The sequence below is a fragment of the Nestor notabilis genome, unplaced genomic scaffold, assembly GCF_000696875.1.
Source record: "Nestor notabilis isolate BGI_N333 unplaced genomic scaffold, ASM69687v1 scaffold7454, whole genome shotgun sequence".
Taxonomy (NCBI): Eukaryota; Metazoa; Chordata; class Aves; order Psittaciformes; family Psittacidae; genus Nestor; species Nestor notabilis.
In genome coordinates, this window is record NW_009925990.1 from 1 (window position 1) to 22643 (window position 22643).

The 22643-nt window shown below is 37.0% G+C and overlaps 1 protein-coding gene across 1 annotated transcript in view; it reads right to left on the bottom strand.

The window, feature by feature from the left end:
- Window positions 1–571: 571 nt before the first annotated feature.
- Window positions 572–22643, bottom strand: part of KLHL4 (kelch-like family member 4) — a gene marked incomplete at its 3' end in the record, with an annotated part of 42567 nt that continues 20495 nt past the window's right edge. Inside the window, exons 2-10 of the mRNA XM_010013312.1 lie at window positions 18148–18321; window positions 17556–17692; window positions 14630–14826; window positions 11318–11530; window positions 10039–10225; window positions 6826–7050; window positions 4865–5027; window positions 1798–2010; window positions 572–743 (exon numbers count right to left, since the gene is read on the bottom strand). Coding sequence (XP_010011614.1) covers window positions 572–743; window positions 1798–2010; window positions 4865–5027; window positions 6826–7050; window positions 10039–10225; window positions 11318–11530; window positions 14630–14826; window positions 17556–17692; window positions 18148–18321 — 1681 coding nt within the window. The remainder of the gene's footprint in view (window positions 744–1797; window positions 2011–4864; window positions 5028–6825; window positions 7051–10038; window positions 10226–11317; window positions 11531–14629; window positions 14827–17555; window positions 17693–18147; window positions 18322–22643) is intronic.

The window sequence follows — 22643 nt, forward strand, 5'->3', positions numbered from 1 at the left end:
ATATATATATAAAGAAAGATTTAACCAGGACTCTAAAAATGCAGTTTGGGCTTTTGGAGAAAGGCTTCAGCAGCCTCTGAGAGGTAGAGGAGTGTAGGCTGGTGGTGTTGCTCTCAACTTTTGTGAAAGACACTTGTATCCTGTGTTCCAAAAACATAAACTGTGTAGCTACAAAAGCATTTTGACAGTTAAAAGTATTTCCTCTTGGTCTCAATGGTGATGGCCATAAACATAAAAACTTGGAAGTGTCTCCAGTAGAGGGCATTGCCCACAAACACATGCCAGCTCCAACAGCTGCAAATTTATGCACTTTCAAGTACAAAATGATTTGTGCGACCTGGGTCACAAGCCCATGTACTGCCTCTACCCTTTAATCTGAAAAATTTTACACAGGAGAGGTAACCAGTATTTTGTACAGCCCAACTACACTATTACCGCATCCTAATACAGCATTTTTCACAAAACCAGTGCTAATTTTGCAACATAATATTTTTTGTTTGTCCGTTATTTGGACAGAATTCTTCCCAGCTGCATGAAAAATTCTCATTTCTTAGGCAATTCTTCCTGTTACCTCTGTCCATTCATTATTTTGAGCATCATAAGACTCCACAGTATCCAGGTACGTATGGCCATCATAGCCCCCAACAGCATATAATCTATCCCCCAGAGGGCAAATTCCAACTGCATCCCGAGGTACACTCAAGGGGGCCACTGTTGTCCAAGCATCTGTTTTAGGATCATACCTAGGATTTTTTATAATAAAAGTTAGAAAAATAAATAGTAGAAACACATTTCAAATTTAAATGACTGATATTTGCTTATTTTCTGCTACACTGTAGTTCAGTTTACACCATGAGGTAGTATAGGTAATTGAGTAATGTGTATATTTGGCCACCAGAGGGGTCTTCAAGCACATTAAAAATGCCCATATTTTCACTTTCTGATTACAGTCTCTTCATTTCTATCAGCTTAAAGAATCAGTGCTTTTTCAACATAAATGAGGCCTGAGACTATGATAACATGGCCATCAGTTGACTCAGCAAAGTTAATTTCAGTATATTCTTTTTTCTTACTCCTTAAAGATTTCTCTTTCCTGTCAGAACTTCAGTTTTCAGGAATTTTACTATAAAATCAGTTAAATATCTCATAGGATTGATCAAAGTTTTAATACAAAATGCATGGTAGTATTTTGCATTAATGTTGATTTTATTTCTGATTTGTATCCAGTCAACTTCCACTGTGAATTCAAGTGAATTCCAGGGTAGCTCCAGGTTTACATCATCTAACTGGGAACAGAACTGAACTATTGTTATCACAACAGGGAGATGAATGCTTGCTAACTTTGCCTTTCTTGTCCCCAAATGACAGCAGTGTTGATGGATACCCATTGACATTTTGCTTAATATCACCTGAGTTCTTGGAGGAAGAAACAGCTGAAAAGTTTTTAGTTCTTTCAATATATGATGCAAGTAGCCCAAGCGTGGGTTTTGGCACTTGAGAAACAGAAAGGTCACGTGTTGTATGTGTCTTACTTGTTGACTTGTCTTTACCTGGCTCCTGGGCAGCTCAAACAGGAGAAGGAGCTGGGGAGAATTTGTTTCTGAAGGTTTTTTGTTACCACAAGTGCATTGGAAATCAGTTACTCTGTTCAAAATACTATTTTAAAAAGTGTAACGTTTTGCAGACGTAACATTCCAATTGTGAAAAGATTTCCTTTGCTGCTATAGGTTATTTAATATTTCCTTCCTGGAATGTATTTAAAAAAAGAAAAGGAAAATTAAAAAATGAACTCCTTACCTTTCTACACAGTCAGAAAGTCGAGAGCAGTGGTTGGAAGCAGGTGCATCATGACCTCCCACAGCATATAAAAACCCATTGTATGTTGCAACACCGACACCGCCTCTTCTTTTGGACATGGAAGCACATATGCTCCACTTGTTCGTGTGTGGATCAAAACATTCCATTGATTTCAAGCAGGAGCTCCCATCTCGTCCACCGACAGCATATAGTCTGGGATAATTACACAGAAGGCGGCAAACAATTTCAGTCTTTAGACTGTCATTTTAATAGGAATTTTATTCATTCAAACCACTTTAAAATTATCTTTAGGCTCATTATTTGCTGTCTGACAGCTACACTCTGGAACTTTCCTTACACAAAGCGTTTTGCATATTATATGAAGGAAGGTACATTCTTCCTTTGCAGTGTATATTTTCAAACAGTATTATATGAAAATTAACCTTTAAAATGCGTATCAGCTTCTTTAAATGTGAGCTATATATGGAATTTGGTAGAAAGATGCTACATATGTTTGAAATATATGGGTAGTATTCCATATGACAGGTTTATGGAGTATTTGACATCTTAGTGTATTGCATTAAGCATTTTTCCTATGCTATTGTATGTAAAAAAACCCTTCAATAATGCCATTATATAACAAAAACATATATCAAAAATATACTAAATATTGTTTCCTCAGGGTTTGTATTTAAGAAGATCTTCTGGACAGATGTTACCATACAGGTAACTTCTCTGCTCAGTCTAAAGGTACTCAGCAAATGACCAAAAATGGAGATTTAAACTAGCTGATGTTGGGATAACATCTAAGAACAAATGATGGAAATCCACGTTAAGAAGCACAGGAGTTCTGTTGCTTTTTGTCAAGGCATTTTACAAAGCCTGAATTTCTCTTGTGTTTCAAGCTAACTTGTACGCTACTAGCCTAATGATAGCATACATACTGGATGTAAAAACAGCAGAGGTGTTCAGATGTTGAGTATGCCAGTTGTTCTTGTCCCTTTAAAACCTGCCTAATACTTACTGCCATGAAATTGAACTTACTTAGTGAACGTAATTAGAGATCTAGGGAACATGTGAACTTTTCCAAAATCATCTAAACCAGATCAATTGAATTTTGTTTCAAAAGTGCCTGTTTTTCTCCAGTGGCTGGAGAAACTTTCAGACTGCTCTGGTGTATGATTTAACTAGAAGATTCTTGACCACTCTTAAAATAATACAGAATTTCTAGCACTCTCTTCTAATGTTTGTGAATGGAAGACAGGCTTGAGTTCAGCTATGCAGTTTGTTGCCTGACCCATAGAAAACTTGAGGATTTGATTGTTTTCTTTTCACATCATGCCATTAGATACAGACTACTTGTTTATACAGCTTTCACAGGGAGAGGAAGTCACTGTATATACAAACAGAGTGGTTGGGATCTTTTGTTCTCTGTAACATGTCCAGAAACATGGTTGTGTGTCCCATTCTCTAAGGAAATCAAGTCCAAAAGTGGTCAAAAAGTGGTATTTACAGAAATTAAAGTCTTTTCTGGTCAGGTTTAAAGAAAAAAAAATACAGTGTGACTTAGGGAAGCAGGAAAAGGAGAAGCATTCTGCTTGGTTAGACCATAGCAGTAGCACCGAATGATGGACATTTGATCTCGGCTTCCCCTGGTATGCCAGAAATTACATCACTAGGCTAACAGACATGATTTAAGCCAGGCTGGAGACAGCTTCTATCAGGAGTGATTGAGAGCAGAGTCAGGATCAGGCTGGATTTCCTCTTTGACAAAGTGGTTTCCTGCATGTTGCTGTGGAAGGTACCAACACGAGTTTCTGGTGAAGTTTATGCTGAGAACATTTCCTCTGAGGTACAAAGGAACTCGAACAGGCAGTTCTGTCTTTCTTGGACTTTTGAGTTAGTCATTAAAATTGTGCTGTGTTGGAGTGCAAAACCCTGACTTGTATGTGAAGAAGTTTTTGCTTTTGCAAATACTAGTTTCCTGACATCTTTGTTTCTGCTCCTTATTCTTCTTTTTCTGGAATTTAAGAAGTAAACAGGGAAGCCAGTGATAAAGTTTCGATATAAATGCAGTGGTCTGTCTGCAACTGTAGTATTCCAGGGCCCTACAAACTGTCATTGCTAAGAGCTTTCCCCAGATTTAAATAAGAAGGAAGGTGCGCTGAAGCCATCCTCTCCAACAGAACCTGGGGCCTGTTACAGGGGTATTTTGTATTTCTAGCACCAGACTCTGGTGCTGAAGAAGGAAAACGGAGTTCTGTTTGGCATTACTTTATGAATTATTCCTCCTACTTTCTAATAGGAACATACAATAAGGTGTTAACACGCTGTTAACTGCAGGCTACACAGTATTCATACATGTGTCTGTTCCCATGTAAAAGGGCTTGAGTGACTTTAGTGTCTTAGGAGAATTTTAAATATGTTTTGGAAATCTTTGTGGGAAAACCACTATACAGTGAGCACATGATCTCAGTGCATTTAAGCAATAGATGAAGGGCAGAATAAATCTGGGTAGGGTAAGACTTGTAGGAGGCTGTTTATTCCATGCCTAATTATGAAACTTGTCTACCTTTCATTGAACACAACATGTATTTTTAAACATTTAAAAGTTATTCGTGACTGTGAGCTTTTACATTGGCAATGTAGCTGCATGCAGGAGGTGTAAAATGACAGAGGAATGGCTGTTTCTGTATGTATTCATTCAATTGGTGCGCCCTTACAAACTGTGATTTTAGGGTGTAAATATAAACTAGGAATATTTTTTTAAAGTAGCTGATCTTTTATCCCATAAGTTATATTCTAGGTAAAATTCTGATATGCATGTAATAACACTTTCAAATTGTTGTACCTTAAAAGGGATGAAATATGTTTAAAACATGACTGCAAGTTTGAAAACAATTTACCACACAACAGAGGAAAAGCTTTCCGTTCTTGTTGTGCATTGTATTTTCTCTTTTTCTCAAGGTGGTTAATTACTATATGATTGAAAAGAAAATTTAAGAAACTATATTTGCAAGGAAGGAAGCAAACGAAAAACCAAAGAGCAGTTTTCCTGTTGACATACTTGCTATTTAATGCTGCAACCCCTACGGTGCTTCTAGGGGTTGACATGCTGGCAACGTAATTCCATTGCCGTGCTTGTGGGTCCCATCTTTCTACGGTATTAAGGTAACTCCATCCATCATGGCCACCAACAGCATACATTGGTCCTTCAAGCATTGCTACTCCTTAAAAGACAGAATTAGGGACAAATCACAATATCTAATAATTTCAGTTACCAATAGTGTATTAACTTCATACTTTAATTCTGCATATTATATGAACAATTTAAGCTGGTATTAAACTATCTAAAAGGTGCCTTATCATTTGGCAGAATAAACAAAGATAAACAAAATACTTCATATACGGTGTTGTTCTGAATAAAATTATCATTTGCCAAAAGCTTAGAGGAAATCTGCTTTAGTTCTGATGTTCTCTTCTTGGACTTTTGTCTCTTCCACTTCTGTTGACCTTGTTTGGAAATGAATTTGAGACCCTAAGTGAGAAGCATTACTGTTCTTTTAAAGAAAGGCGAAGGTTGAGCCAGGCAAGGAAAAATATGCCCAAATCAATGACCTGTCCTTACTCTGAGCCAGCTGAAGCTCTGTAGTCTGGCCAGCATAAAGCCTGAGTGGGGGGTAGCTGGCTGTCCTTACGAGCTAAGTACCGTAACATTTTAATGCCTGTAAGGCGAACACACTTTTGGATAGAGCTGGCTTCCATCAGTTGTCCTTGAGGCCCAGGAGAGTGCACTTGGCTGTCTCTGCAAAGCTCTGTGTGGACATACCCTTCTCAGGAGAGAAGGGCTTTGGGGAGCTGCCGTTGCTGCTGCTGTTTGCTTCCTTTGTTGGGTAAAGCAAAATGTTTGCATCTGTCTGCTTAGAAGTTTTCTAAATCTGTCTTTTTGGGCCTAAATACACATGGCCTGATTTTTTACAAGAGTGTTGAGTCTCCACAAAATCACACTGAAGCTAGTAGGAGCTGTAGCTGTAAAGCACCATTGCAAACCAGGCTGATGCACACATAAAAGGCTGACTTTGGGTACTCAAATTTATCACTGTGACCAACTTGTTGGACAGAATTATGCCCCTGCAGCTGGTAAGTATAAAGACTTCAATGAGAAATATTTAATCTGCTTTGTTATCTCTTCCTCTGCTACCTAATAGTATTTGCTATATAAATCTGACACACTAGCTGGTAGCGATCAACCTTTTTCTATTATTCATTCAAATAAAAGTATTCCCTATCATTTGAACTTACCAAGGATTTCAAGCAGTACCTGTTCCTGTAAACTTAAGAGAAGCCAGCTTTTTCATAAGAACTGTGATATAGAAATATTTCAGAAATCATCGTATTCCCTCCCTTACAGTCGTTTTAACTGTAAATTTATCCTTATTTTTTAATACTTCCAGAATTGAATTCTGGATTTCATACGTATTCATTCACTGTGAATAATGTTAAGGAATATTGTGCAGAAAAGAGCCATAGGTACTAAGCCATGGCAGAGCTCTCTAAAACTTCTCGTAGTTACAGCATTAAAATTAGTGAAGTTGTACTTATTTCCTTACCCCAGTGTTTTCTTCAGTGTGGGTAATTCTCTGATCTGATTTTCACAGGTGTTTGGTACCGGTGGGCTCAACTTAAGTTATAATTTAAAAAAAATTTAAATCAGACTGTCACTGTATCACAGACATCTCTCTAGACTGTTCAGTTGGACAAAGAGTTGATTATTTTCACTGTTGCTTGTTTTTTGTAACTTTCTAAAAGCAAAATTAACTTTGGAAGACCAGCGCAATAGAAGAATCAGTGAATACTAATAAATATCACTGTCATTAAATCAAGGCAGTAGGCAACTCTGTCTTTGAAAAATATCTTCTACAAATATGTCCACATGTTACTAAATGCTTAAGAAATTATGTCAGCAGTGTTTGCATCTACCAAAATTGATCGTATGTAATGTACTTACAAGGAAAGGGCACCTCTTACCTAGGCCATGCCTGTGTGTTGACATAGGAGGCATTATAGTCCAAACTTTGGTGATAGGGTTGAAACATTCCACAATGTTAGATGTTTTCAGACCATCTCTTCCCCCCACAATATAGAGCTTGTTGTCAATTACTGCAACTCCAAACTGTAATCGTCTACCATTCATAGTACCAATTTGTATCCAACTGTTAGTCCTAAGATCATATTTTTCAATTGTAGTGGTACCTGTAAAAAACATGACCCAGCAGTCAGTGATCAGCACACTGAAAAACAGTATTAAATTATCATGTTTTAATTCTGTGTGTGGACTTCAACAGTGGCTCCCCAAGACCTTCATTTATGAAATGTGAACCTAATGAGAAAGCTGCATTAGTTGCATGCATATGTGATTGTCAAATCTATGAGAATTAACTGGAGGCAAGAAGATGCAGAATTACATGCCAGCAGATTTTTTAATACTGAAAATTTTGGAGATACGTTAAACCTGTTACTCACTTAAACACCATGTAGGTAGTTGTGGCTTTTTAAATATTTCTTACGAATGCAGTACCTCACAATTACGTACTCTTTAAATATGTTTGTACTCCAACCATTAGTCATATCAGAAATGGAAAATGTACCCATGTGTCTGTGTGTCTTAGGACTTGGGCATGCATCTTCATGAATAGTTTGGATATTTCCTTTTTATGATAGTGACAGGCAGTAGACTGTGTTGTGTGTGAGTACGCATTTGGTTCCCTCAGGTAGCTTCACCGAGGTTCATCTTTGCAGCAGCCTTGCAGTAACTGCTTGTCTGCTGTAACATGTAAGTTGTATTTTCAATTTTTTCAGGTCACTGAAATTCTAGTAATATTTTTGCTGCAATTATTCATAAGGCCCTAGCTCTCTGCCATTCAAAATGGACACTTTTCCATGCACTGCGTCCTGACAGTCATTTAGCAGCCATATTTGCTTCTTTGAGAAATGATTTAGCACAGTGGGGAGATGGCTGAGTAGCAACCACACTAGAAGAGGCAATTGCCAGTTGCGTATACTGTGCACCCTGGAGCTCAGCTTCAGCTCAGCTGAAGATGAGAAAAACAGAGCTGATTTCTTGTCTATTCCTTGACTGGGATTTGACACTAGAGAAGTAGTGTTTTGAGAATTACAATAGGTAGGTAATGGCTGAAGAATTATTTACAACAGCAAAACAACCATGCAATAAAGGAGAAAAGAAAGGTATCATTTGGTTTAGAGGTCTCCTAGAGATCATCTGATACACTCAAGTGATCTAGTGAAGTTAGAGCCTATCTCAGGATATATCTTCTCTCATCTGTATGCTTTTCCAGAGGCATAGACTTGAAAGAAGCTACTAGATCCGTCTGCAACAAAAGAAATTCTACTTTTTCCCCTTTCCTGTCCTCTTTTACTTTGAGTAACTGGATTACTTTGACTGTTCTTCCCATTTTGTCAGTTATTTTGCTTTGATTTCTTCTCATTTATTCTATGCTAATATGGGAGTACCCTAAAGTTCTTAGCTTCAAAAGAAGTTACTTGCACACTAACTAAAAGGAAAAATACTTTAAGATATACAGTGTGTTCATACATAGCCTGCGGGCTGCAATTTTTACAGAGGCTGGAAGGTAGCTTTTGGAAGTTAAATGTGGTTTAGGCACATTCACGTTTTTCAAAATACCAGCCCAGAGTAGCTCTTTGATCTTCTTTTGATCATTTGAAGTTGAGATTTGACTTCATATACCACCTGAGATAAGCACAAAGCCAAACCTGGCATTCCCTGACAGTTTTCTTTATCACAGAAAGCATATTATTGCCAGGGGAGGTTGCTGCGCCAGTGTTGTTCTTCCAGTGAATCGCCTTTTAGGTGCAGTTTCCTTTATCTTACAATCCAGCACAAACTCAAAGTATGAGTCAGAGCTGTAGAGGACAGCAGGAAAGAGAGGAAGTGCAGTTCTTCTTAACCATCAAAAGGCAAAAGTTCAAACAATTGGCTTTGTTCCAAGGTAATAAGTAAAAGAGGCACCAAAAGGAAGTGCAGATGTTGACTGAAATAGCCCTTTCTTTGCATAACCTTTACTGAGAAAAAACCTATTAGAAAGATTTATTTTTATTTTGGTAGAAGTTAATTTAAAGATTACCTTGAATTCTTGGTTGTTTGCTATAATTCATAAATAATCAGTATCTTAAATGAAACTATACTAATTGCTAAGGTTTAACTTCATTTTGCTGAATTATCCTAGGAATGAGTGTTTTCATGATGTGATAGTGATGAATGTGTATTTTGCACCTGATTTGATTGAACAGAGACAGTAAGGTAGCACTGTAAGACCTCTCATACAACAAAAATAAGTCATCGGCAACTTTTTGCAAACCATGAAATGGATTTTCTTCTTTGTATTTCTATTAAACGTGAACTCACACCACTAAAAGTAATACTGTTCAGCAAGTTACTAGACTTTAAACTAATTAGACTTCTTTGGCTCCAAGCTGTGGGTTTGAAGTTAAGGTTCCTGTAGAAAATCATATAATACGCACCTTAGTAAATAGAATAGTGTAATATATAAAGCTGTAAACTGATTTTAGTTGTGAAAATCACATAATAAAAACTGGAATACATTTACAACATTTAACTTTCAACTACAAACCTGAATAAAACTTGTGCATGAAGTCCTGAAAAAAAGCTCCACTTACTGTTGCACTCCTGATAAAGTACAAATCTTTCCAGCTAAAATTTTATAGTAAGGATTGAGAAGCTTTAGCTAAGTGTTCTATATAGTTCAGTAATGCTTTCTGGGTTTATTTTAATTTCTTTCAAAATTTTTCCAGCCTTCTAACTTTGTCAAAAAATGGAGCACAGGGTTTTAAACCAACATTAAATGAATGTGAAAATCTTCTGAATATTATGTTTTTATTATGAATTGTGAAATCAAACTATATGCACAAATTGTTACAAAACTTAATTTTAAGATCACCGAGTCAAAATTCTTTAGTCTGCATTTCAAGATGTATGTACATCATTTTGAAACATGATTCTTGCAAGAAGAAAAAACATCTAATACATAGGATTGTGTTCTGTGATTATTTTTTTCTTCTTCATCCCTAAATTGCTGTTTTCCTAACAAATCTTTAAATAATTGTCATATATTGTCTGGGTGTCTGTAATACAATTCATTAATACAGTTAAACTAATACGATGAAGTTAATCTCTGAACTTACCTTTAGTGGCATCCATACCTCCTACAGCATAAAGTGCACCCACTGTAGATTTTCTAGGCTTAGTTCGAGGGCTTTGCATCATGGACCGTCTCTCTGGTAGAAGGTGGTACTTCATAGCCTCCATAAGAAGCTTCTGACACTCTAGGTCGTCTGCAAACATTGGACTATTTTCTAGATCAGCTAGTAACTGAGAAATGAAAAGTGATGATCTTTACATAGATATCTAAATCATTAAAACTGTATGTACATTATTAATTAAAGTATTTGTAGCTACAAAACTCATTTCTGGTTCTCCTCTCACTCAAGCTTTGCTGGAAACTCTGCTTTAATGTAAGCAAAATAATATAAAAGCAAGCAAAAAAGACTTTATATATGATGCCTTTGCTTTTTCTTTTTTTTTTTTCCTTTCCCCAAAACCACTTCTTTTAGCATTTAGAAAAGATTAAAATTGCCAGTGTAGTACTGCACCCTCTGAATGCAAAACTCCTTTTGAAGTGAGTGTGAGCAAATCTAACATAAAATACGGGACATCTCTCTGAATATCACAGTATGTTAAATATGTTTCGAATGTACATAGTATTTTGATAGTTAATCCAAAGGTGAGTATTTGCAGCTTCAGTCATGGTGATCAGTAAAATAGCTGTAGCATCCTGACAGTCTAGATACTCCTATAAGCTTTTCTGATGTGATACATAGATTCTCTACGACACAGATACAACAGTGTCAGCTGACTATAAAACAAGTTACGTCTATCTCTGGAACTTTTTTAATGAAGCATCTCTTTTAGTCTTAAAGGACAAGTAACTCCAATGCTTGGAACAATCAGCAGTAATCTAGACACTTTTATTTTTGTCTGGGTTTTATGGCAGTAAAGAAATAAGTATTGTGCCTTATCTGTCCTGCAGTTTGGTAAATGTGAATAAATATCTTTGCATAGCATCTATGTTGCTATGTTATTAGAGGAAAAATAAATACTACAGTTGCTACCCCAAAAAAATAAACACTGTACTTTTGTAATACCATTAGACTGACATTTGTATAGAGGTAATTCTGAGCCTAGTATTTACACTGGAATGGTGGGATTTTTTTCATCAATACAACCAATACGTATCTCCTATACAGTTAAAAGAAAAAGGGGGGACACACCCAAAAAAAACCCCACCAAAACACTGCAGCCAAACCCACAACCTTTTCACATAACTCTCTCTCTCTAAATGATGCTTGAGGCAAGCATTTCTGCTAGTAGTTAAGCTCCTGTTAGCCCCTTACATTCATTTACCTGGGGGGAAAGTAGGGGCAGTCTAATGTAAGAAAGAAGCATTCCTAGGTCTCGTTGCCGGTTTTGCAAATCATGCCTCACCCACATCATTAATGCCTGGAATATGGCTTCTTCATCTGGAACATTGATGTCATCACTAGACAGCAGCTTTGCAATTTCGTTAGCAGGGAGCAACAGAAATTCCTGGTTTTTTATTACTTCTGTGAAGTGGTCCTAAACGGGGGAAAAAAAAAAAGATTTCAATGCACTGATGATTTTCACACCTTGAAATAACATTTTCTTGGATAATGTAGTCTTTGCCTGTATTTCGTTCCTGTTCTCTTCTACAGTATACTGAAATGCAATATTTATTCTAAAGATCACTGCATCTCATTCTACCAGTTAAGGGAGATTTTGGTTCCTCTTTGGTGCCTTACTCTGGCAGAACCAAACAATAATGCTCATCTTCACCCTGCCATGCTTACAGATGTGCTTGTCAGGCTTCTTGTCAGTATGTCCTGTCTTAGGGATTTGCCACTGGCAGTTTTGTCCACCAGTGTGATCCTAACGCTGCTGCTTAACAAAACCACAATTAGATTGAATGTGTATCTTAAGAATGCCAAAGGGGCATTCAAATAAAGTATGTACCTTCTCCAGCAATCGGATTCAAAAGTTTTCAGCAAATTACATTGAAACCTTCCAACCCTTTTGCAATGAGCAGTGCCAGGTGCTGACTGTATGTCTCCAGCAAGGGAAATTAAAATCACTTTTCTAAAAGTACTTTCTGGGCAATAGAAAATTGGACCTGTCCCAGCAAAGGACTCTCAGTCTTTAATTACTGTGATAAAACTCACCAGCTCCAGAAATGGCAACAAATATTAAATCTCTGGAATCTTTCAAAGAAATATTTTTCATAAAAATAATAGGTTGCACACTCAAGTTACAACTGTATTAGAATTGATATTAAATTATATTAAGTATCCTTGCTGGTGCTAACTCTAAAGGAAGAAAAAATTTTGTTGAGAGAGTTGTGGTTTTATGTTACTTGCAAAGAAATACACATAGGAATTAATGTCTGCATTTGAGATGTTAATTTGTGTACCTGGAAGAAATATATCATATGTGGGAATCAGATTGAAATAGGGCATGTGGAGAGATTTTAGTGTAGCTGATGTTCTTATTATTTGTTTTCAGTAGTTTCTTAGCTTTGTGTAACTTTTTTCAAGAGTACCAAGGATCTACATATAGAAGTATCAGTGATTAAAGGAGATGTTAACTTTGCTCTGTTATGCGTATCCTGCTTTAATATTTTGTGACAATCAGAGAATAGGAACAGGAAGGCCAGTCCACATGTACTTACAAATATAGCACAAGATGTTTATCAGAACAAGCTCTAGCTGCATGAAAAGATACCAGGCAGGAAACTGTTAATATTTTGCTTCAATGGCTAAAGTAATTGAAGGGGAAGGTCTCTATTGTGTCTGCTTTTATTGACTGGATGTGCTGTTCACAGCTGATTATCTTCTCAAAATGTTTAAATACTACTAGTTCATTTGAATGGTCTATATTTACAGTACAACATTATGGTCTTCCCGTAACGTACACATTTCAAGTGGGTGAGCTTGGCATGAAACAAAACAGAATGTTTTATTTATCTTCTTCCACAACACTTGGCTTTTTATACATTGTTATGATCTCTTATTCCCCCAAGTGTTCTGTAATATCACTTTGAGGGCTAAAAAAAAATTTTCTTTAAGGTTATTTGAAAAAGCTGCAGATTTCCTCTTCTGGCTCTAAATAGTCAGTAGCTGCAAACCTGGTAGGTGGTTTTATGATATGCAAGGTCCTCTTTCTTGGCAACATTCTCAGTCTGTGTTGCTCACAAGATAACGGGAGGTGGTTCTAGATGTGGAAATGCTCCTGGCTATTTTCAGGAAGACATAGTGTAAAGCCTGTATGCACAGTACTGCTGAGTCTCATTGATTCACCATGACCTCTTTACATAGAGAGTGAACGTAAAGACCCAACTGCCATATCTGTGGCACACAGTTCTAAACATAGAAAAAGTCTTAACTGCTGGGGAAGACTGAAGGAATTGAAAGGTTAAAAAAAATATAAACAAGGCTCTTTTATTATCTGACATCATAAAACCATATGTCTAACCACATGATTTTATTTCAGTTTAGCAGAAATCTGGACTGTGAATTTTGAATGCTTAAAGTTGATGCCCATGTACTAGAGCTGGTGGGAGAAAAGAGGCCTCAGAGGAAAGGGGGATTTCCTGATTTCTAGCTGAGTACAGAATAGTGTATACTGGTTAATAAAGGCTGAGTGAACCTCTATCTTAAATGCCCTTTTTCAGACCTTAAAACATAAAAGGAATCTAGATTGCTGATAGACAAATCATTCATTAGTGCAACAGGAGGGAGCACAACCAGTGCCCTCATTCTACACAGGCCACTCATTTATTTCAGCATGTGGAAGTGTTCAAGTGTACTCTTGCTGGAACACTGTCAACATATGAAGTCTCTAAACTGGTTTTGACACACTACACTAATATTTCAAACATAAAACTGCCATGTGTATCCTAACAAGTAGTTCTTTTTATATTTACTTAGCTATAGCAGTTGCTCTTCTTTTTGTGTTTAAAGTTGCTATATAGCACATCTTGTTGCCCTGAATATTTATCCCTTGATTTGGTTTCACAGCAAGCTATCTTGCTTCTCTGTTTCCCACGCTCTGAATATTCATTTCTTGCTTTAAGCCAGAGGATTATGCACCAGTCAGGGATGTGCTTCTTTTTAGCATTCCAAGTCTTCCTGATACGTTCTTTATTTTGGCTCTTTTTGTGTGTGTCTCACTTTTAAATCAGCTTTTGAATTTTCTGTGAGTTGAATCAAAAGCATAAGAATGGGTCATTGCTGTTTGCCTCGACATTAGCCATGTTAAGGATATGTTACACATACATCATACAGCATACTTCAGTAACTAAGTCCTTCTAAAAGGCAACACTCTGAAGTGGGAAATACAAAAGTGAGTATTTATTTTTCTAAGCATGCTTTTCTCTCCTTCCCATGCTTCTGTAACAGTCACAGCTCTTAAATTTCCCTTCAGAAACTGAGGTGGGTGGAGATGCCCATGCATCAGGGACTTTATAGAACTGACCCTCCCAGCATAGGAAGAGCAGAGCCACTGCATCGGTCTTGGAGAGAGCAGCAACCCTGATCATGGCTCAGCTGGCTCTGCTTTGGCAAAGCCCATGTGTTTTCCAGGAGAGTATTCACACTTGCTGTTAACATTAAAATTGAAAAACAGTTAGATTGTTCATCTTACCATAGTATATGTGTGTGCCACCTTCAGGAGCTCTGTGCAACCCTGAGCATCTCCAAAGGAGCGAATCCCCAGGCAATTGGAAGGATGGAGCTGCTTCATGAGGAAGTTGCAGCATACCTCGATAACCTGGGATAGCTGGAGAAGACAAGCTGCAGCTAGCAAACTTTCTATAGTGTCTTCCTTTAACTCTAGAATACCTGTGTAGTTTGCATATGGGGGGAAAAAAATAGTTTTCAGTCATTTTATTTGTATTTTTATTACTTGAAAGCTTCCCACTCCCCAGTTTTTCTCCTTCTCTGAAAAACTTTAAAGTGTCCTGTGATTCACAGATTCACTTTCCTTTCATGCTGAAGAATTCTATAAATATATGTTTTGACATGTGAAGGATTTGGTGGGTTTTGAGTACAGTGATTGGAAGATTTTATTTAGATCTTTAACAGTATTAACAGATTCTGTCTGAAGAAAGTAAAAAAGTCAAAAAGAAAAAATAAAAAGGTATAATTAGAGAAATACCTTTCCTAAAATTAATATATTAATACATAAAAATATCTATCAGAATTCTGTATTACACACTAGGACTTCAATTTCAAAAGCTAGGAAATGCCAGCAGTGTGTGCAGGAAACCCAATTTCTTCCATCATGTACTTGTGTATTTAATTTTTTAATGAAATTAGTACATGGTGTGGGAATTTTATTATGTTCATAGATAGATCGGAAGGTGTTAATTAAATAAGTTCTTCCATCCTTACTGCTTGGTGGATGGGAGAAGGGTGGTATTGGGAGATTGTAGTCAAAATTATCATCAGAGTAGAACTGTAAAAGTTTTCTTGTCCAAAGTTCACTTCTGATTTATTTCAGCAGAATATGTAAACAGTTCTGAAAGTTATAGCTCTCATCTCTGAAAGTCGTATTTGTATTTCATTATCTAGGAGAAAAGTAGTACTCAGTTTAGAGGTTTGGTTATCATCACATGAAAACCTGTGACAGAAGCAGTAGGAAAACTTGATTTTCCATGGCAGTCTTCAGCAGTCTTACCTTAGCACAATCCCATCTCTTCCTGGTGCTCTTTGCTCTGTAACTTAAACAATACCTTCCAAATTCTGCAAGAAATGAGGAAGGGCTGGCAGGGTGCAGAATAGGGCAGTGTTTGGGGTTTGTTTTTTACCATACAAATCAGAGCATTTACTGAATGTATACAGCAAAATTGGTGCATGTTCTTCTAAATAAGGATTACAGTATAATGCTTCAAAGCAAAGAGGGAATCCTGATTTCACAAGCAAACTTACGCTGTTTTATAGCCTGGTGTTTGCTTTTGTAATTCTATATATGTTCTTTCATATGGTTGTACATTAAGTGAACTGAAAGAGATGAAATTTAATGGAGTGGGATGGTGTTGAGATACATGTGGATAATAAGCAGCCCACCGCCCTGCTTCTTTGTGCTCATACTAATTTATTTCCTTGGGTAATGTATGCTAATTTAGTGGCACAGTATCACTGCATTATAGATGTTACTCAGCATTCCCTCTTGCCCCTCTATTTATCTCTTTGCTTGTACCCACAAATAGGGTCTATTTTGTGTATAGAAACATGTTTCTGGTCTGGGTTGCAGATTGCTTAACCTTCTCAATATATCGCTCTTTATACAAGTCCAGGTTTATGAAGTGCCTAACCTAGAAGGTAAAGTAGTCTCAGATTTGTAATAGTTATGTTAATTCCAGTATGGTGAATATAATGGGGTCTGTGTTTGCTTTGATCTTGGTAAAAAAGACTATACAAATACTGATAGATACCTGTGATACATATTCAAACCTCCCTGTCTCCATATTGACATTGTGTTCTTTCACTCAGAAGCAAACAAGCGATGTCCGGTGTGGGACATCAGATGACAAGGACCCTAGTGACTGATATTCATACTAAGAGTTAGCTGAGAGGATGGGTCAGTGTACGAGCCAATGTTCATAAATTCAGAAAGTTGCTATTCTGGTCAGTGAAGTGTTGTTACTTCCTTTTGAGATACTGGCATTTTTTTTGTCACAGAACTGCACAGCTTCGTAGGGGTGAAAAGGGTTTCCCTTTCACCTCTCTGGCTGGAATAGCTGCCATCTGCATTGAGAGGCTTCCCAAATACTGAAATGTGCAGAGTTCCAGAATCTTCAAAAGGTTTGAAAGATCTGGGTGTTTCTAATTGTATTATGTACTACCATAGTGATCATGTTCTACAGCGCTTTTCCCCTCTTCACTATAGAGCAGATGAAAGGGATTTCACAGTTCTCTGGCTTGGTATTTTTGGTTCTTTGCTTCAACCATTTCAGATTCAGCAATACAGGGGTAAATGTTGAAAACGGGAGAAAATATATTACGGAAAAATATATATACAGCATTCTGGTATTAAAGTAAAATATTTAATTTCATAATGATAAAACAGTTTTTCAAGAGAACATAACTAAGCCTTTTTCAGAACGTGGTGGCACTTTCTCCTTATAAAAGTTGCTCTACTTGTGGGTCATATTCTTATTTTCCTCTGATTACTTCTACTCAAGACATTTGAGCGAGCCAAGTAGCTGCCACCCAGGCAGACCATTTCTCTAGCTACCCATGACAGGAAGGTTCATGGTACACTCTTCTGTGTCACTACATGAGTCAACAGTCAAAACATGTTCTTCTCTCATTAAAATTCCTGACATAATTTGTACCTAGCTAGAGACAGAAGTCCACTATGAATTTATATGTTAACTTCTCTGCATATCTTCTAGAATAAGTTATTATATAAGCCAGTAATGTTTATTCATCCTCTCTAGAGAAAAGTTTATATCACATATGTATGATTTACGAACTAGAATGAAATGGAAGAAGTGATGATTATGTATGCAGTAAATAGATATTATCTTCCTCTACAGTGATAAGGGTAATAGAGGAAGAATTACCTGTGTAGGCATAGCGCACCAAAGCTTTCAGTGCATCAGGGTCTACTCCCTCCATCTTGATCTCCTCTTGTTTTGCTTCACGTACATCATTAGTAAACATTGCAGCAAAATAATCAGACACTGCACTGAGAACCAACCTTGAAATAAAAGCATTATAGGAGGACTGCAAATCATTTCATAAGCTCAATAGCAAGCATAAAATTCAGTGTTATTGTCTAATAAATTGTGTGCGTGCAATAGAAACATCTTTAGCATAGGATTCAAATCTTATAGCAGTGAACACTAAGTTAATAGGGTAATTAGTAATTAATTTTCTCCCATAAGACTGCTTTGGGCATATTTTTTTCACTGATCTTGCTGTAGTTTGACAGCAGCAAGAAGAGAAGATGGGCAAGAGCAATGGTTCATATTTGAATTTCTTTCTATTTCAAATAATGGATATGAAACGTTGATCACATAATTTATTCTGTTGTTAGTTGATGCCCTAATTATAGTAGCTGTTCTTTCATAACTGAACAGGGCAGGCATAAATTCAAGTAGCATTTGGAAATTTCAGGCTTTGAAGCCATGTAAGCAGTACTGGGAAATGTACCTGTGAGCTGGAATCTTTTGGTCTCCAGCTATGAGCAGAACATCACACAGCTGCTTCTGCTGCAGGTAGTTCTCCATTTTACGGAATGTTTGCTCTGCATGGTTTGTAGACTGGAAATATTCATCTGAGCCGTTGGTGTTCATTCCAAGCAGTGAGCTGGTGGTCGTTGACAGCCTGCAAGGGGAAGTGGCAGTGTGATGGGTGGAGCATTAGAAATGCTGATTACATTCTTCATGTAATTTTTATTCAAATGGCAGTAAAGAAATGTTTAAATCTGTGAAGCTCTTAAGATCCTGGTCTTACTTTGCCTTCCATTTTTTCACCTGTTTGGTATCTGCACATAAACTGTAGTTTGCTGCAGTCAACTGTAATAGGTGAGGCTACAGAGTTTTCTAACTTTATTGGGTGGTACTACAGAGTTTTCTACTTCCTATCAGTTTTGTGTTCCTGATGCTGTTTGCACAGCACTGACATGATAAATGCAGCCTCCTGATCATTCACAAACAGAATACACAAAAAATAAACCTGTTTTCCTGTCATACCAATAGCTAAAATATCTTGGTATGAAATTTTTGATATTTCAGATCTTTAGCTCTTGTTTCTCTTCATACTTTGTACATTAAATTACGAAATAGGAATGAATCAGAAGAGAATTGACAAGGAACCATATAATTCTAGACAAATTACCGAACTAAAAGCTGATGAAATCAGTACAGTGTAGAGCCTTTAGAATCTGAATGCAAATAATGAAGACAAACTAATTTCTCTGCCTTTTCATGGAAATATAAAAATATTCCTCCCACTCCAGAACTGTGTTGGTTGGCCCACTTACAAATACCCATACTGGTTTTTTTAAGATATCATTCCTAACTGCCTTGTAATATGGATTATGTTTCAGATTGAAACACCTTTTTGATATTTTCTTAGAAAAATGTCTATTTTTACATGCATGTGATTTTAGCAAAATAGCAATGCAGTTGATACACGTGTTTGTCACATACCTTGAAAATGCTGCAATCTTCACTATTTTAAAGATTTTCTTAGAAAAACATTTTTCAGTTTAAGATCATGTATTATTAAAATGTAAAGCACCTGTTCTTTAAATCTCCAAGCCCAGCTAGAAAATAGTGGCAGCTGGTTGACGAAATTTGCTGGTTGTCTTTGATACTGTTAATGCATATTCATAAATGATTAGGAGAGATAAAATCTCTTCATGGAATTACTGTATTAAATTTAGCAGAATATTGGATTACATTCAAAATTGAACATTTAGTTCAGAAAATACAGAAATAAAAATGGGTAAATCAGGTTGAATCATTAATACTATCAGAAAATAGATGCAAGTGAGATCATACATTTTCAAAGATCATACCACATTAAATAGCTAATCAGAATTCCAGGGAAAGAAAGAGAGATCAAATTATAATGTAGTACTGAATTGCGACATAGTGGAGTTTTTCTGTCCCCTCAGCAATACAATCAGTGCTTTTCAGAACAGTCCAGAACAAAATCTCAGTGAGTATGACTATGATGTGTCTGGGTTTTTCAAGACATATCTCCTTTTCCCATCTGAAAATCTATGAAAATGAAGTTTTCTGGATTTCTGTACTGCATTTATAGCCATCCCACAGCCCGTTTGCAATATGGCATCTTTTGGGCACTGGTATGTGTCAAAAACCTTAAAATCCCCAGTGTATCTGATGCCTTTCAAGTGCACCAGAGTTCAACACACTTATCCAGGTCTTGCCCTGCAGACTCACTGGATGCGTTACAGTCTGCAGATACAAATGATTTCTGGTATATTGGAGGCATGTCAACTCTGCAGTGTATGGATGCATCACCTGATGCACCTGAAATACCTAGATGTGTTGCTTGTGTGCACAGTAAGTGCAGGCATGTTTGTCTGCGCAATCTCTCATCAAACTAATTGCAAACACACTAAGATACACCGAATCAGGGCAATAAATTCTCTAGGTCTCTTTTGAAGCTCTCTAATATAATTTCAAATGCCTTTTTTTTTCTTTTTGTTTTGTAGAAAAAGGGGCAAATCAAGTTCACCTATAACGTGTATCCTTTGTACTTCACAGCTTACAAAAATGAATTTGTCTCAGTGAATTTAATGACTATAGTTTTGTATTTGTTTTTGCATCAGTGCTTCATAGAAAATGAATAAACTGCAAAATTGGATTATATGCTCATTAGTTTTGCATCAGCTGCTTGGTGTGAAACTCATACTCTGTAATGTTCATGTTTTGCTATTTACCTCTTAACCTTTCTTTAGCATTTTTCAGAAAATTATTATTTGAAAAATATCTTTTTTCAGATTCATTATATCCATTTTAAGTGTTGTATTTAAGTATATATTACATATTATCCTTGATGTCTGGAGAAATCAACTAAAATAATACTCAGCCCACCCCTATTGCAAATGCACAGTACTAGTTCTTCGAAATAAATAATTCCCCATAGTGTGTCTATAGGTGTGGGTAGAACAGGCATTTTTAAGCTGCAAATATTTAGAAAGGGACTTAAAGTCTAATAATTTCTTTTAGTCCTGAGTACTTTTTTCACATGTTTTGTAGATTGGCCTTTAACTAGAGCAGAAATACCAATAACATAATTATTTCAAACACAAAGGTCTTCAGAGATTAAAAAATACTGGAAGCAAAAAAATAGTGCTTCATTACTTTGTTAATATTAACATAATTGGTGGTTTATCTTCAGCGGCTGATTCAAAATGGTAGCTATGGTGTATAATGGAAGGGAAAAATTCAATTCAAAGATACATTTTTTCCTTTGTGCATGACTGTCACTGCAGAGAACTCAAATACTAACCTTCAGCATATTGTACTGGGGATCAGTGAACTAAAGAAGATGGAAACTAAAGTATTTGCCCTGCGGAGAAGGACTTGGGGGTGCTGGTTAATGAGAAGCTTGACATGAGCCGGCTTCAGTGTGCGCTTGCAGCCCAGAAACCAACCATATCCTGGGCTGCATCAAAAGAAGTGTGACCAGCAGGTCGGAGGAGGTGATCCTGCCCCTCTACTCTGCTCTCATGAGACCTCACTTGGAGTATTGTGTCCAATTCTGGTGTCCTCAACATAAAAAGGACATGGAGCTGCTGGAGCAAGTCCAGAGGAGGGCCACAAGGATGATAAGAGGACTGGAGCACCTCCCATATGAAGAGAGGCTGAGAAAGCTGGTGCTGTTCAGCCTGGAGAAGAGAAGACTGCGTGGAGACCTCAGAGCAGCCTTCTAGTATCTGAAGGGGGCCTACAAGGATGCTGGGGAGGGACACTTCATTAGGGACTGTAGTGGTAGCACAAGGGGTAATGGCTTTAGACTTAAACAGGGGAAGTTTAGATTAGATATAAGGAAGAAGTTCTTCACAGTGAGGGTGGTGAAGCACTGGAATAGGTTGCCCAAGGAAGTTGTGAATGCTCCAACCCTGGCAGTGTTCAAGGCCAGGTTGGACAGAGCCTTGGGCAACATAGTTTAGTGCGAGGTGTCCCTGCTCATGGCGGGGGGTTGGAACTAGATGATCTTAAGGTCCTTTCCAACCCTAACTATTCTATGATTCTAAGAAGTCAGTAAAAATATACTTGAGTCTGATGTCTTTATGTTGAATTATAATTGGGGATGCTGTGCACTGTAATGCAAAGATAGGCAAGCTAGCTACAAGTGTGCTAGCACAAATATGTCTGCCTGTCATCTCTTGTTCCGTGTGGTATGGGTTAATGTGCTGAGAACAACACATTAATATAACTCAACATTCACGTAAACCTGCTCAGAGAGCAAGCATGTAGAAGATGGAGAGGTATTTATTTTCTATAAAATTTTTACATGTTTGGACAAACAAAATTGCTATCTTCAGTAATAAAATTTTCCAAAGGCCCTACAGTGACCAAGGAATTAGTTTTCCACTCAGGCGGGGAAATTACCAGTGAACTGCTCTACAAAATCAGAAACTCCAATTTCTTAATGTCATCTTCGTGTTGGTGTTCACTGTGATGCTGAGTTGCATTAACACCATTAGCATTAGTAATAATGGCTTAAGAACGTGGATTAGCTTAGAGAGAGCAGACATAAATCTATATTTAAATGATTCCAAAGTAGCTGAGCTCTACAAATTCCATTTTAGGTAGAGAGCCAATGGAAATAATTTCGGAGTTTTCCTATAAGGATTCACTGTCCTGTAGGGGATAGTGAAAATGTGGTACTGGTTTAAAAAGAAGAAACATGAAATTTTGAGACAGACAATATAACCTGGAAACCTGAAGAAATAATCAAAAAGCATTAAGCATCTAGACAATAACCAGGAGGCAAATACCAGTCAGCATGGCTGTTCAGAACGGATCATGTCATAACCATTTTAGTTTTTGGGAATATAACAAAGCTTACTAGGAGAAAAACACTAGTTGTCAGAAATCATCTTGACTTTTGGGTGACTTCTGACACTACTTCGCATGGCATTTTCGAAATTGAACTAGGATGGC